The sequence below is a fragment of the Nuphar pumila genome, chromosome 7 (genome assembly GCF_984573655.1).
Source record: "Nuphar pumila chromosome 7, dmNupPumi1.hap1.1, whole genome shotgun sequence".
NCBI classification, from domain to species: domain Eukaryota; kingdom Viridiplantae; phylum Streptophyta; class Magnoliopsida; order Nymphaeales; family Nymphaeaceae; genus Nuphar; species Nuphar pumila.
The window spans coordinates 18,286,055-18,299,122 of NC_143255.1; the positions used below are offsets into that span (position 1 = coordinate 18,286,055).

At 36.2% G+C, this 13,068-nt stretch overlaps 1 protein-coding gene across 2 annotated transcripts in view; it reads right to left on the reverse strand.

Annotated features, from left to right (window-relative positions):
• Positions 1-2,924: 2,924 nt before the first annotated feature.
• The window catches only part of LOC149831361 (phosphoinositide phosphatase SAC3-like), a 37,342-nt gene continuing 27,198 nt past the window's right edge, over positions 2,925-13,068 (reverse strand). For both annotated transcript variants that reach the window (XM_090013840.1, XM_090013841.1), the window contains exons 11-17: positions 12,127-12,487; positions 11,431-11,552; positions 11,197-11,298; positions 5,512-5,718; positions 5,096-5,269; positions 3,765-3,873; positions 2,925-3,417 (exon numbers count right to left, since the gene is read on the reverse strand). In XM_090013840.1, coding sequence (XP_089869966.1) covers positions 3,307-3,417; positions 3,765-3,873; positions 5,096-5,269; positions 5,512-5,718; positions 11,197-11,298; positions 11,431-11,552; positions 12,127-12,487 — 1,186 coding nt within the window. In that variant the 3' untranslated portion in view covers positions 2,925-3,306. The remainder of the gene's footprint in view (positions 3,418-3,764; positions 3,874-5,095; positions 5,270-5,511; positions 5,719-11,196; positions 11,299-11,430; positions 11,553-12,126; positions 12,488-13,068) is intronic.

Consider the following 13,068-nt stretch of genomic DNA (forward strand, 5'->3'; position numbering starts at 1 on the left):
AACAAAAATTGGTGTGATAGTCTGGGGATTCGGGGGCAGCGTCCCCAATTTTTTTTTTTTTGAGATAAAATAAAAAATGACTACAATTATTAATAAAAATCTATTTCATATGGACAAATCAAACTATTTCGTGCAGTCTTTCTCAACCTCAATGGAAAGTTCTTAAACATTATCTAATGGCAATATATAACACTGGTGCGATAATTTGAAGTTCATAACAATGCATAAATTTTATTTATGACAAAATAAATCAAAATACAAAAGTACCAACTAAAATGGACTTAGGAATATATGCATAGGAGTTCATTCAGAAACAAAAAATAGGATTTATCCCCAAAATGAGTAAATTATTTTTTAATTTTAAATAAAATTTGATAAAAAATAAATGCAGTGAATTGTTTCAGGTCATGATCAACCCTACTTCAGAGTTGATTTGATTAAATCCACTCCAATCCACTCTAATCCACCTATAATTTGATTAAATCAAACTAGCACATATTTGATTAGTCAAATTACCCAAAAGATCGATGTCTCATTGTCGTGCTCGGTCGGTGTCTCATCATTTCGCTCACTCAGGAGCACGAGAGCAACACCGGAGGCTTGGAGGAGAAGCGCGGGTGGCTGTCGTCGAAGGAGAAGCTCAATCGACGTCGGAGAAGAAGTTGGGCGGCTGAGCGACATTGGATCGGTCGTCAGGAGTCGGGGGATTTGGGGAAGATGAGGGCAAGGGCTAGGTCACTCAAAATCAAGATCGGAGAAGAAGAGGGGCTGAGGGGTAGTAAATTAAACGGGTCGGATCCAGCACGAGTGGGTGCCCGCCCTCGCCAGGTGCTGGATCCGACCCGGGAATCAGGGCTGGGCTAGGACTGGGCTTTTAAATTTTATTTTTTTTAACTGGGCCGGGAGGCAGGACTGGGCTGGTCCTGCCCCCCCCCCCCCAGCTCCGCCTTTGTGTCCAACAACGCAATCTGGTTGGATTATAGGTTAGTAACCACAACTAGACATGGTTTAAGTGTTTGCAAACCAGACTAGGATCTGACCAAGATCTGATTAATATCTTTTTTTATAAAAAGGGGTTCTGATTTCATTGACCCAAGGTCCATATGTTAATCGCTTGATCCAAACCTAGACAGGGTCCTTCACAGGCCAGGTCTGATAAGGCCTAGACCTAGCACTGGCACTTCATGATCAGACCTGGGTCTGGACCTAGTTGGGGCCAGACCAGGTCTACCTGCGAACAACCAACTGTTGGCCTGGTATTATCAACACTAAACGAAACGGTGCTGGAATCATGCCATTTAAATTGATAACTTATGTCACAACGACACAGAGACAACCCAACAGTACGAGACAGGTTCAAGTTCAACTCACAAGCTTGGATTTTTTTTGAAAAACATGACACGAGGACAAGGGATCTTTTAGTTTTTTAATCAATGAAAACTATTTTTTGATATTTTAATATTTAAAATTCATTTTTATTAAAATAATATAAAAACATTAGTAAATTATAAAAAAATATTAAAATAATATCCATACGTGTCGGTGACAGTGTCAATGTGTCCGATCCTGCCAAAATGGCGTGTCCCTATGGCCTAGCCAATAGCTAGCTCATTATGAGTATAAGATGGACTAATTTTACGTGATTTCAATCAGAGAAAAGCTATTACTGCCTCAAGCCTTCAAGCTGCTATATGAGGCAAGCAATCCTTAAAAGGACTGCAGATTTGAGTGCACATGAGAAACAGGTCTAGTAAATGATCCACTGCATGTAATGTTCCTTGTATTAAAAGGGGATTAGGGTTTAAATATTTACAATGACAATGAAGGGTTTGGGTTTACAATGTTTACTTTACAGGATGTAATGCTGTATGTGAAGATTGAATGACATCTTTGTACGTTGCAGTAGATTATCATGCAGGGATAGCCACATGGAGATTTCGGTGTGGTTTCGCAGAGCTCCACAGACACCTTATTGGTTATGAACACTCCTTGGAGGTAGCTCTGTCATGAATAAGGCACAAGAGACACAAGGTGGTGTTTGGATATTTGGTAAAGGATATTCAAAATATCAAGGATGTCTAAGAGTTGTATCTTACCATGTACTAATGTTTTACACAAAGGAAGAACGGGAGAGAAAAAAACTACAATGAAACAACACAGGGTCAAAGTAACTCTTTTTTGTGAGACATGAAAAGCCTCCAAACCAAGATTTAGTAACCTTGAAGATATCCAACCATAGATACTAGGAAACAAAATGGATACAAAAAGCAATGTGCGAAACGGAAGCGGGACATAAAAAGTAAAATGAAGCAAGTGGAGGTACGATTGAGGCAATTATAGAAGCGCATGAGAAACAAAATGAAAAACACGAAGTAGGGCCAGAAGCAAATAAGAAACAACATGAAAATGAGTAGAAAGTGATATATAATCAACAAGCAAGCTTGTTACTAAAAATTATTATTTTTTAATATAAAAAACATAAGAAGTGAGTGGGAATTGACAAGAAGCGTGGGAGAATCGATTTAGGAAGTGAGGGGAGAAGTGAGTTTTCCACTAAAGAGAAGTGGGTTTCCCAAAACCTCCCCCTATTTTGGAGAAGTGAGGAGCTTCCTGCTTCTGAAGTGCACTTTCAGAGAAGTGAGTTTGCTTATGTAGTAAGAAACCATTCCAAAGACATTCTAAAAGTGGTAGACCTGAAAGTGTCTAGGTTGATAATCCAAGATTACATGCATAAAGGGGGATTGCAGTTGATACCTTATAAGTACCGTGATCACATACATGTGCGCATGTTTTTGTCCGCATGATCGCACTAAATGTGTTTGTGTGATACTTACACATATCAGAGAGAGAGGTACATTTAGATCAAACTGATCCGATGAACTCAGTTTGTGTCAGAAATAACTGTATATTGTATGAGGAAGTTATGAACAGAAGAAAAACTTTCCTTTTTGTGAGATTGTCCTGGTCCACTGAGAACAAATATAGAGCACAACATATGTACATGAAACACTAAAGCTTCAACCCTATTTTTCAGAGAGAGAGAGAGAGCTACAAAAGAATTTGGCAACTGTTTACCCTCAGACGTATGTCGGATTCTGATCAGGCATCTTCACCCAATCGGCGACATATCCATATACAAAAATATCTTACAAAGAATGCCATATGCCAGCAAACTGGAACCCAGAACTAGAGCCGCCAATGTTTCTGTTCCTTTTTTCCTTTTTCTCTTGATCACATGTCCTTCTCCACTCCGTAACTAGGTCAGAGTAAATGAAAATAAATATTCCAGGAAAATTTTGTGACTAATTACACAGTCTGTCCATAGGTAACCCATCGTGCGAAGTTGTCTGAGAACTTGCCATAGGTAGCAGAATTTTGAGCCTGGTAAGGCTGCTCTATCTCTGCAGCATCTTCTTCCTGCAAAAAGGTGCAACTAAATCAGATCTGTAAAAACTGTTCAGGATAAAAAGTAGATCAGACTTTTGAAAACACACACACACATGACAATATGCATGTATCAATTGGTTCCCATGAATTTATCTTCCAACAGTTATGGTAAAACCTAAGGTTCATCAGTGAGAATGATTGATGATCTCTGTCATAGCCAAAGCAATAATTTAGTTCCTCTACGAAGTCTGAGAAAAGAAAGTTTTGAGTTAATTAAACTACTGTAAAGGACGGTCTGGAAGTACATTTTTTTCATAATTTACTAATCTGCCATTTAATCAACAGATTTTCTTTGATACTTGGAGGAAAATGCTCACCTTTATGCTTCCCCCATGTTCACTTTGAGATGGAGTTGTTTCAGCTGAGATGCCATTTATAAAATTCTCTAATGATTGCTCAGCATCCAGGGAATCAATGAGTGCAGATCTGCAACCAAAGCAACCAATTACACAGATCATCAACTATTAACTGCTTCAGCAATTTAGGAGAGGAAAAAAAGACTATCAGGTGACAAAAACACTATCCCTGTTATGTTGGTCAAACTTGATGGCAAGAGGCTTAGGACCTTGCTTTCACTAAGAAACCTTGAATCATGCCACTCAACCAGGACTCGGTTAAGAACAAGCCAGTTCAAGCATTATTTCCAAAGTACCTTATGACATACTCAAGTTACATTGAAGGATTTTCCACAGGATCATGATATGTTCCATATCAACTTGGTGTCTCAGCACTGTCACGGTAGTGCCTTAAAGATATAAACCTGAATGATGAGCCTGACTTAAAATGTAGACAGGCAATTAGGTTGCATCAGCCGCACCATCAGTCTGGCTTGATGCAGAAACATGTATTTTTTTCTAACAAAAAACCTAATCTTGAAGGTAGAGAGGCAATACAGATTCTGATCGGCTCGGTGATACTGGAAACAACTCCATTAACGCCTGAAGCAAATATCATAAACCTGTTGGAGCTTCAGATAGGGTTTGGGTTGGCAGATGCCAGCCCTACTTCCTCTGTCATAACACCAACCCATCACATGCCCTCAACCAAAACTTAATACTTAAAAAGATAAATCAGACACATCAAGAATTTGTGTTAAGCCTGCCTCCACATCAACTGGGTGATTTTGCTAATGGGATAAGGGCATCTGGATATGAATTTAATAGGACCTAAATTAAAATCGTGAACCATACTGAAACATACGATTGAAGTGACCCAGTGAGAGTGCCAAGTTAGTGTGGTGTAAGTGATCACAAACCCTGGCAAATTCTCCTAGGCACTCACCCCTGTGGGAGACCTGAAAAAAATGCATTTACGTGCATCTATTCTTGACTCGTTTGGAACAACAGATTCTGGAAGTTGTTATGCTTCAAGGGGTAATAACTGCATAGTAAACAAACACATTGCAACAGAAAGCATAGGATTTTGGATATGGATATTCACATGGTGTTACTATACAGGGCTGTGGTATAGGAACGAAAATAGGCATCCAGTCATGCAGCTGCATACAGAGTTTCTAAAACAGAATATGATCGGCCTGAAAACTAGTTAGACATGGGGAATGTTCAGTACTTATCACAGACAGCAATATCTGAATGATATCAAGATAAGAATTGAAAAACATAACAGGTAAGATGCATAAAAAACTTGCCTTTCATCAGTCTCATCTTCACCTGAGTTATCAGAAGATGACAACCAATCAACATCGACAAAATTTGAACTGCTTAGAATTTCCCCAGGACCGTGCTCACTGACATCACTGTCAGAGGAAGGATCTCTTTGCATGTCAGGGAAAAGTTGCCTGCGGGCCACTGAAGGCACAATCCTACCAAAACAGAAACCAGAAAATAGATAAAGATACCGTTTGCTATAACAATTCAGTGAAAAAATATAAAATAACCTTCATACAAAAAAAAGGAACATTCTTGGCTATTCCCCTATTCTATCTGACAAATTACCAGCAGCTCAAAATTATTTACAAGTAGCTCAAAATTAAAAAATAACAGCTTTCATCGAAATTTCAACAGCATATTTCATAATAAAGATATAAAACAGAATGAAATGAACCTGGGATAGGAAGCATTAATTTCACATGTTGAGATCGCTTGAGAGGAATCAGAGAGATCCTTGCTGGAATTTCCAGGTTCAATCCTTTCAGGCAAAGCTGAGCTAGAAAAACCATGCTTCTCAGTGCCAATACCCTTGGCAGTGGATAAAGGTGTGCTACTATCACAAAGAATGTTTCCATCTGATAAGGACCTCTTGAAAAATGTTCTGCAAGGGTAAAAGGTGAAGAGCCAAATTCAATCCCAAGACATTGAGAAAGAAAAGCATAAATATCACAGATGGAGAGGCACAACTACGTAGGCACTGGAAATTATTCTAAACGATGAGCATAACCAACTATTTAATTTGTAAAACATTGAGAAGATAAACGTGGGAAATTAAATCCTACAAAGAGATGGTTGATGCAGAGTAATTTCTCATGCCAATGGCACCTTTTGACAAAAACAAGGTAAGCACAGATCATGCACTTTTTTCACTGGAATGTCATGTTAAGTTGTACCTATGTCACATAGGTGCGGGAGCAGGTACAGGTGTGGGTGCTGCACTTTAAAAAAACTTGGTTGCGGGGGTGTGGGAGGGTATATATATATATATTTAATATATATATATATATATAATTTTTTTAATATTTTAATATATATATATATAAAAATATAACTTATCCATAAAGAAAGCTCCCAATGAAAAAATCTGTTTTTGACCAGAAATAATAAAAATTAGGATCCAAATTCAAATGCAGAAAATTCATACCGAATCAGGATCTGATTAGTTAATCGGGTATGTAGCCTAATCAGGTTACCAGTGGATTTGCTTGAAATTAGAGCAAACCTCTTCCCATTTAATGCAGAAATCCATTCCAATACAGTCTTCATTTTTTTTATTAATGCATTTATGACAAAGCTCTGTAAAAAGTATAAAAGAATCTACATAAACTCAGCTTTTTATGACAAAGCTGTGTAAAAACAGTAAAAGAATATACATGGATCAGAGCATTTAATACACAACATTTTCGGTTGACGTTGGGACAAAATTTTAAATATTTTTAAAGTGAAGCATCTTTTATGACTGTGTAAAAAGTATAAAAGAATGTACATGGCTTAGCTTTTTATAACAAAGCTTTGTAAAAATAATAAAAGAATGTACGTGTCTGAAAGCATTTAATGCCCAACATTTCAAAAACTTTGTATAATACGCGGCTGATAACAACAACAACAACAACTACGCCTTCATCCCAAAACAATTGGGGTCGGCGATATGAACCAACAAAGAAAATCATTATGGGTCTTCCACATGAATCCTTCTCCTCCATTCATTTCTATCCAATGCCATGTCCTCGGTGAGGTTCAAAGCATTCATATCCTTTCTTATCACCTCCATCCATGTCTTCCTAGGCCTACCCCGACCTCTTTTAACTAATATATTTTCCCATTTCTCCATCCTTCTAACTGGAGCATCATTAGGCCTTTGTCGAATATGTCCAAACCACCGTAAACGATTCTCTCTCATCTTATTTTCAATGGGTGCAACGCCTACCTTCTTACGTATTTCCTTGTTCTGAATCTTATCTTTTATTGTATTTCCACACATCCATCTCAGCATACGCATCTCAGCTACACTCATTTTTTGAATATGATGTCTCTTGGCAGCCCAACATTCCGTACCATATAGTAAAGCGGGCCTAATAGTCGTCCTATAAAACTTTCCCTTCAACCGCAATGGCATTCTACGATCGCACAACACTCCAGTTGCACTCTTCCATTTCATCCACCCAACCTTTATCCTATGATTTACATCTCCATCAATTTCTCCATACTTTTGAATGATAGATCTCAAATATTTGAAAGAATCATCCACCGGTATTTCGTGCTCACCAAGCTTCACTACACTCCCATCACTACTTCGTTGCTTACTAAATCGACATTCCATGTATTCTGTCTTACTCTTACTCAACTTAAAAGCTCTTGCTTCCAATGTCTGTCTCCATAATTCTAACTTAGCATTAACCCCAGCTCTAGACTCATCAATCAAAACAATATCATCAGCAAACAACATACACCACGGCACATTTTCTTGAATTGATCTCGTAAGCTCATCCATCAATATAGCAAATAGGAAAGGGCTTAAAGCAGATCCTTGATGTAACCCAACCGTTATAGGAAAATTGGTTGTCACCCCTCCACAAGTGCGGACATTGGTTACTACTCCTTCATACATATCTTTAATTATACTAATGTACTTGAGAGAAACACCTTTCTTCATCATTGTCCACCAGAGAACGTCCCTAGGTACTCTATCGTAAGCCTTCTCCAAATCAATAAAAACCATATGCAAATCTTTGTTCCTCTCTCTATTTCTCTCAATAAGTTGTCTAAGAAGATGTATAGCTTCCATAGTTGATCTTCCAGGCATAAAACCAAATTGATTCTCCGATATCATGACAATCTTCCTCAACCTAGACTCAATCACCCTCTCCCAAAGTTTCATAGTATGACTCATGAGTTTTATACCACGATAGTTTGTGCAATCTTATATATCACCCTTATTCTTATATAGAGGCACCAAAGTACTCTTCCTCCACTCATTAGGCATCTTATTTATCCGCCAAATCTTGTTAAAAAGATTTGTCAACCATTCTAAACCTTTCTCTCCCAAGCATTTTCAAGCCTCGATAGGTATACCATCTGGGCCAACTGCGCGGCTGATGTTGGAACAAAATTTTAAATATTTTTAAATAATCCTGGGTGCGGGTTGACTACACCTGCACCCACAGCCGCGTCGTATCGCATCGACGCGGTTGCGGCGACCTCTATGCCGAGTCCCCTTGGCTTAGAGTTGTACATATACTTATATATGTTTAGCTATATCTATATCTATATCTATATATATTTTAAATGGTTGTAATAGGTAATACCCATGAGAGGTATTTTTGTCATTTTATATTTATGTAATAGGCTCTGCCCATTAGGGGCACATCAGTCTTTTTTTATTTTTTTATTTTTTATTTTTATGTTTTTGTGTTATTTTGTATGTGTTTATTAGTGTTTCTTGTGATCTTATGCAAGGTTGTAAGTATCATATTGCAACCCATATCAGCCAGGCCCAACATAAGATATGTATTGTATCGTATCGTAAAAAATCATAAATTTTGAAAAAAATAAAAAACCTAAAAAATCAGAAAAATAGCAAAAATTCTAAAAAATCATAACACACGTCACATATGAAACATTTATGTCTCTATGAGCTATATAAGACAACATCAATCATCAACTATCTCACAAGAACAATGCAAAATATTAATATCTTGCAATTAAGAACATGCCACAAGATTTAACTTAACTCACTTCCTTGAGTGAAAAAATGGTAGAAATGCACTTTTACTTGATGAAATCGCAAAAGCCCTCTCCCTTGTGCACACATCGGCCCTCAAATTGCTCAAACAGCTTCTAAGGTGCGTGGATACCTTTCTAATGGCCTCTACACAAATGAGGGAGTCGGCCCTCAAGAGGTGTTTAAATCCCCAAAATACAAAATTACTTTTTGGCACTTTTTAAAGTGCATCGACACTGTACCGTATACGATACAGACCCGTATTGTACAATACGCACAATACACACTCGTATCGCGATATGAGTGTGTATCATATTGTTTTTCTAAAAAGTAATGATATGTATCTTATGATACGCTAAGATACGAACAACATTAATCTTATGTTTTTGTCTTTGATTGGATTGTGTGTTGTCCCTTTGAGGACTTGTGCTTGTTCTCATTTAGGCTCTTTGGAGTAATTGTATGCACTTTCAGCTTGTTTCATTACATAGTATCAAAGCCAAGAATTTTTTCTTGGTATTTTGCCTCTTTGGGTTTTGTGACTCCTTGGTTCAGAGCCATGCCTTGTGAAGAAATCGTATTCAATGTATGGCTTGGATTCAAGAGAGATCTTGACTCGGTATGTATTTTAAATATTTTAGTTATTTCCGCTTGAGTTGTCTATCTCATGCATTATGCGTGAGAAAAACACTCATTTTTTATATTTGAAAAATGAGTTGTTATTTCTTAAAAACTTTATTTGAAATCTCCTTTGTTTATGATTGTTAATTAGCAACTGATTGTTTTTTATCTTTTGAATTCCCTTGGGTATATGGTTATTTGTTAAAATCTTAAAAATATTTTCGTTTTCAAAATTATTGTTAGATTTAAATTGCATTCATATTTGTGCTAATTTATTAAAATGTTTTCATAAGGCTTATATTATTTTGTGAAATAATATTTATGCATGTGTGCGCTTTTATAAATCTTTTTATTTAATATGTAAGCATGTGATCTAGTGTTTTTTTGAATTTATGTGTTCTTGACACTTAGATGTTTTATTCGAACACTTGTGGTTATAAATGTCAAAAAATATCTTTATGTATGACTTCAAATTCATGCCCTTTCATTTTGAAGGTTGTGAGGTTTCTATGGATGTATATTGCACACTTTGAAATGATCCTTTGTGTAAAGTTCTTTATAGTCTCATTTGATAATAAATATTATTATAAGTTCTTATATATATGAGAATATTTTCATGCATGAGCATTTTATGAGATTTCGATATGCTCTCTTTATACATGACATGTTCATATTCTTACCTTGGTTAGATCTGTAATACATGATCTTGTATTGTATCTTGACATGCATTAGATCTATAGGATCATATTGTTCTTTGGCTATTATAATGTTTTTCTTTATGCATGTTTTGTTCTCTTGGTCCTTTAGTGGCCCTTATAGTTGTGCTCCTTTGTGGCTTGTGTCCTTGCCTCTTGGGAGGTGTTTATTGTGAAAGCATTCAATGCACTTGAATGATTTTCTCCTTACATAAATAGTGCATCATAATCATTAATAAAAAATATTTGTTGAAAAGTTTTTTTTTTGTGTGAGAGCTCTCTTTGGAGACCTTAGTGGCATTTGTGCCTTGTAATTGTGTTATTTCTTAGTCTCATGGCTCTTTAATGAACATTATCTTTACATGTTTTTGCATGGGATTTAAGTATTATGCTTTTTGTATACTTGGTATTAATAATATATATATATATATACATATTTATCTGTATATATGTATTTACATACACATATATAAGTATATATAGCTAAACATATATACCAACTTAACATGTCAATTATAAGAACATTTGTTTAAGATGACAACAATATAACTGATCTGAAATGCACACATACATTTTAGTGGCAAAAAGATATCACTATGAAAGTGTGATAAGACATGACACACCATACAAACATGTAAAGCAAACATGGAAAGAAAGTGATGATCATAAAAAATTTTGTTTGCTTCCATTCTTTTGTTTGTTCAATTTGTACATTGCTTGTTTTTACTATGCATCAGTGCTTGTCAAAACTCTCATTACTCTTTTTCAACTAATCACAAAAAATACCAATAAAGGATCAATATTTTTGCCAAAAAGCATGTTTGCCAGAAAATACCATTTACATTTTTTGAAATTTATTATTTCCTATTTAAAAGATCTGAACATTGTCTTGATGAAACCAGTTCTTTATTTAAAGTTCTCCCAAGAAATTGACTTGATTATATCATTGCAATATCAATATATGACAACAATAATTAAAAGAATATTGTGGAACCTAAAATGCAAATGTCATTAAAATAGAGGGAAAAAAATATAACAGTACCTTGAATTTTCATCACAAAAATGTTGACCACGTCCACCAATATTGTAATGCAGTTCCCATAATGCAGGTTTGTCTGGCTTGGGTTGAAAGTGCCCCAAAAACCTGTTTGCTCAGGAGAGAAGAAACAATTAACCAAGACTGTTGCAAAAGAAAGGATGAGTTTTTAACAGAACAAATGGTTGAGAAAAAAGAAAAAGAAAAAATTCTCTCCCCAAGTAAAGAAAGTAGACATACAAGTTAATTGAATCTTGTTTTTCTGCATCCATATAAGCATTGTTATAATAGCGTTGAAGCGTCCTAAAGAATTCCTGCGACTGAGTTGCTGGCTTCCACTGGCCTCTCCTATCAGAAAATATCTGTTCAATAGCACAAACATGAATCATTACAAGCATATGAAAACATAGCTAAAGGTTGATAAAGAGCTCAGTAAGACATAAAATGTCCAGAACAAGAACAGTATAAGGTGCAGTTAGTGAACAAGTCGCAATCATGTTTGTCTTGTATTCCCATTTCCACACATAATAACAAAGGCGTTAAAGCATAGAACATAAACTGCCATTCCTTGAAGATGAAAAGATTACTGAGGCAAACCAGATTCCCACTGAAAAATCGTCCAACAAGGGTACAATTCCATATTTTTTCATACTCTTAGCATTATTTTGTTGTTTCAGCAACTCAGAACAATTCCTCTAAAATAGGACAAGTTCCACGAAGGATTTTATGAATCTTCAAAGAGAAACATAAACAACCCAATGAGACAAAAAACATGAACTGACAAGCCAATGTTGTATTTCGGTGGGCACTCTGTTACCTCATAACTACAACTTGTTGAAGTAAAAAGTTTGCTGTTTGGAATACTTAAGGTAATATGCAAGCAATGGCACCACACTACAAATTCTACAATGAAAAATAGATATAGGATTAGAATACCTTATTGTGTGCAGGAGAACCACCATAGTGCAAAGCAAGTGTATCGCCCATTCTCTCATAAAACTCCATCAACGTATAAGCCAAAGGGTCATTAAGATCAATTTTAGGAACATCGTTCAAACCCAATGCATGAAGCTGCTGACCAAGTGCAACCAATCCATACACATATTGTGCAACATTTGTGCGGTCCAAACAATCTATACAATTTGTTCGAAGTACACCCTTTTGGAATGTAGGCGCCTTGGCTACATGATTTGTGTTCACATCAATCGGTTCCACCTCGATACCAGATTCAGAATGTTGAGAATTCTCTGAGTTACTGCTTTCAGTACTTCCAAAGGGATATTCTCCACCATTTTGCCTGGAAGCGATCAATAGAAGTCAAACACTGGTAACAATTTGCCAAAGCAATGTGTGTGTGTGTGTGTGTGTGTGTGTGTGTGTGTGTGTGTGTGTGTGTGTGTGTGTGTGTGTGTTTGCATGTGTGCGTGTGCGTTTGTGTGAGGAATGAATTTGTTAAGCTCCCTTTTATTAGGACCCTTCAAAAATCAAAATTACAGGTGCTTTCTGCTTGATCTGAACCACTAGATGTGTTTATGAACCATTAGATCAAAAATCAAAAATCAAAAATCAAAAATCAAAAATCAAAAATCAAAAATCAAAAATCAAAAATCAAAAATCAAAAATCAAAAATCAAAAATCAAAAATCAAAACATGCATTGAATTGAACTGACCTAACAAAAATGCTTGTATCTTTTAGATGACACTTTTGTGCAATATAAACCATTCATTCTATCTCACTCTAGTAAACTTTATAGAAAAAAACGCAACTAGCACCTAGTCAGCCTAGTTGCAACCTACTGCCTAGGCCCAGACACCTAGGTGATAGGGCCCTTTTTAACTGACTAGCTATGTCACATGGGTGCGGGTACGGGTGGTGCG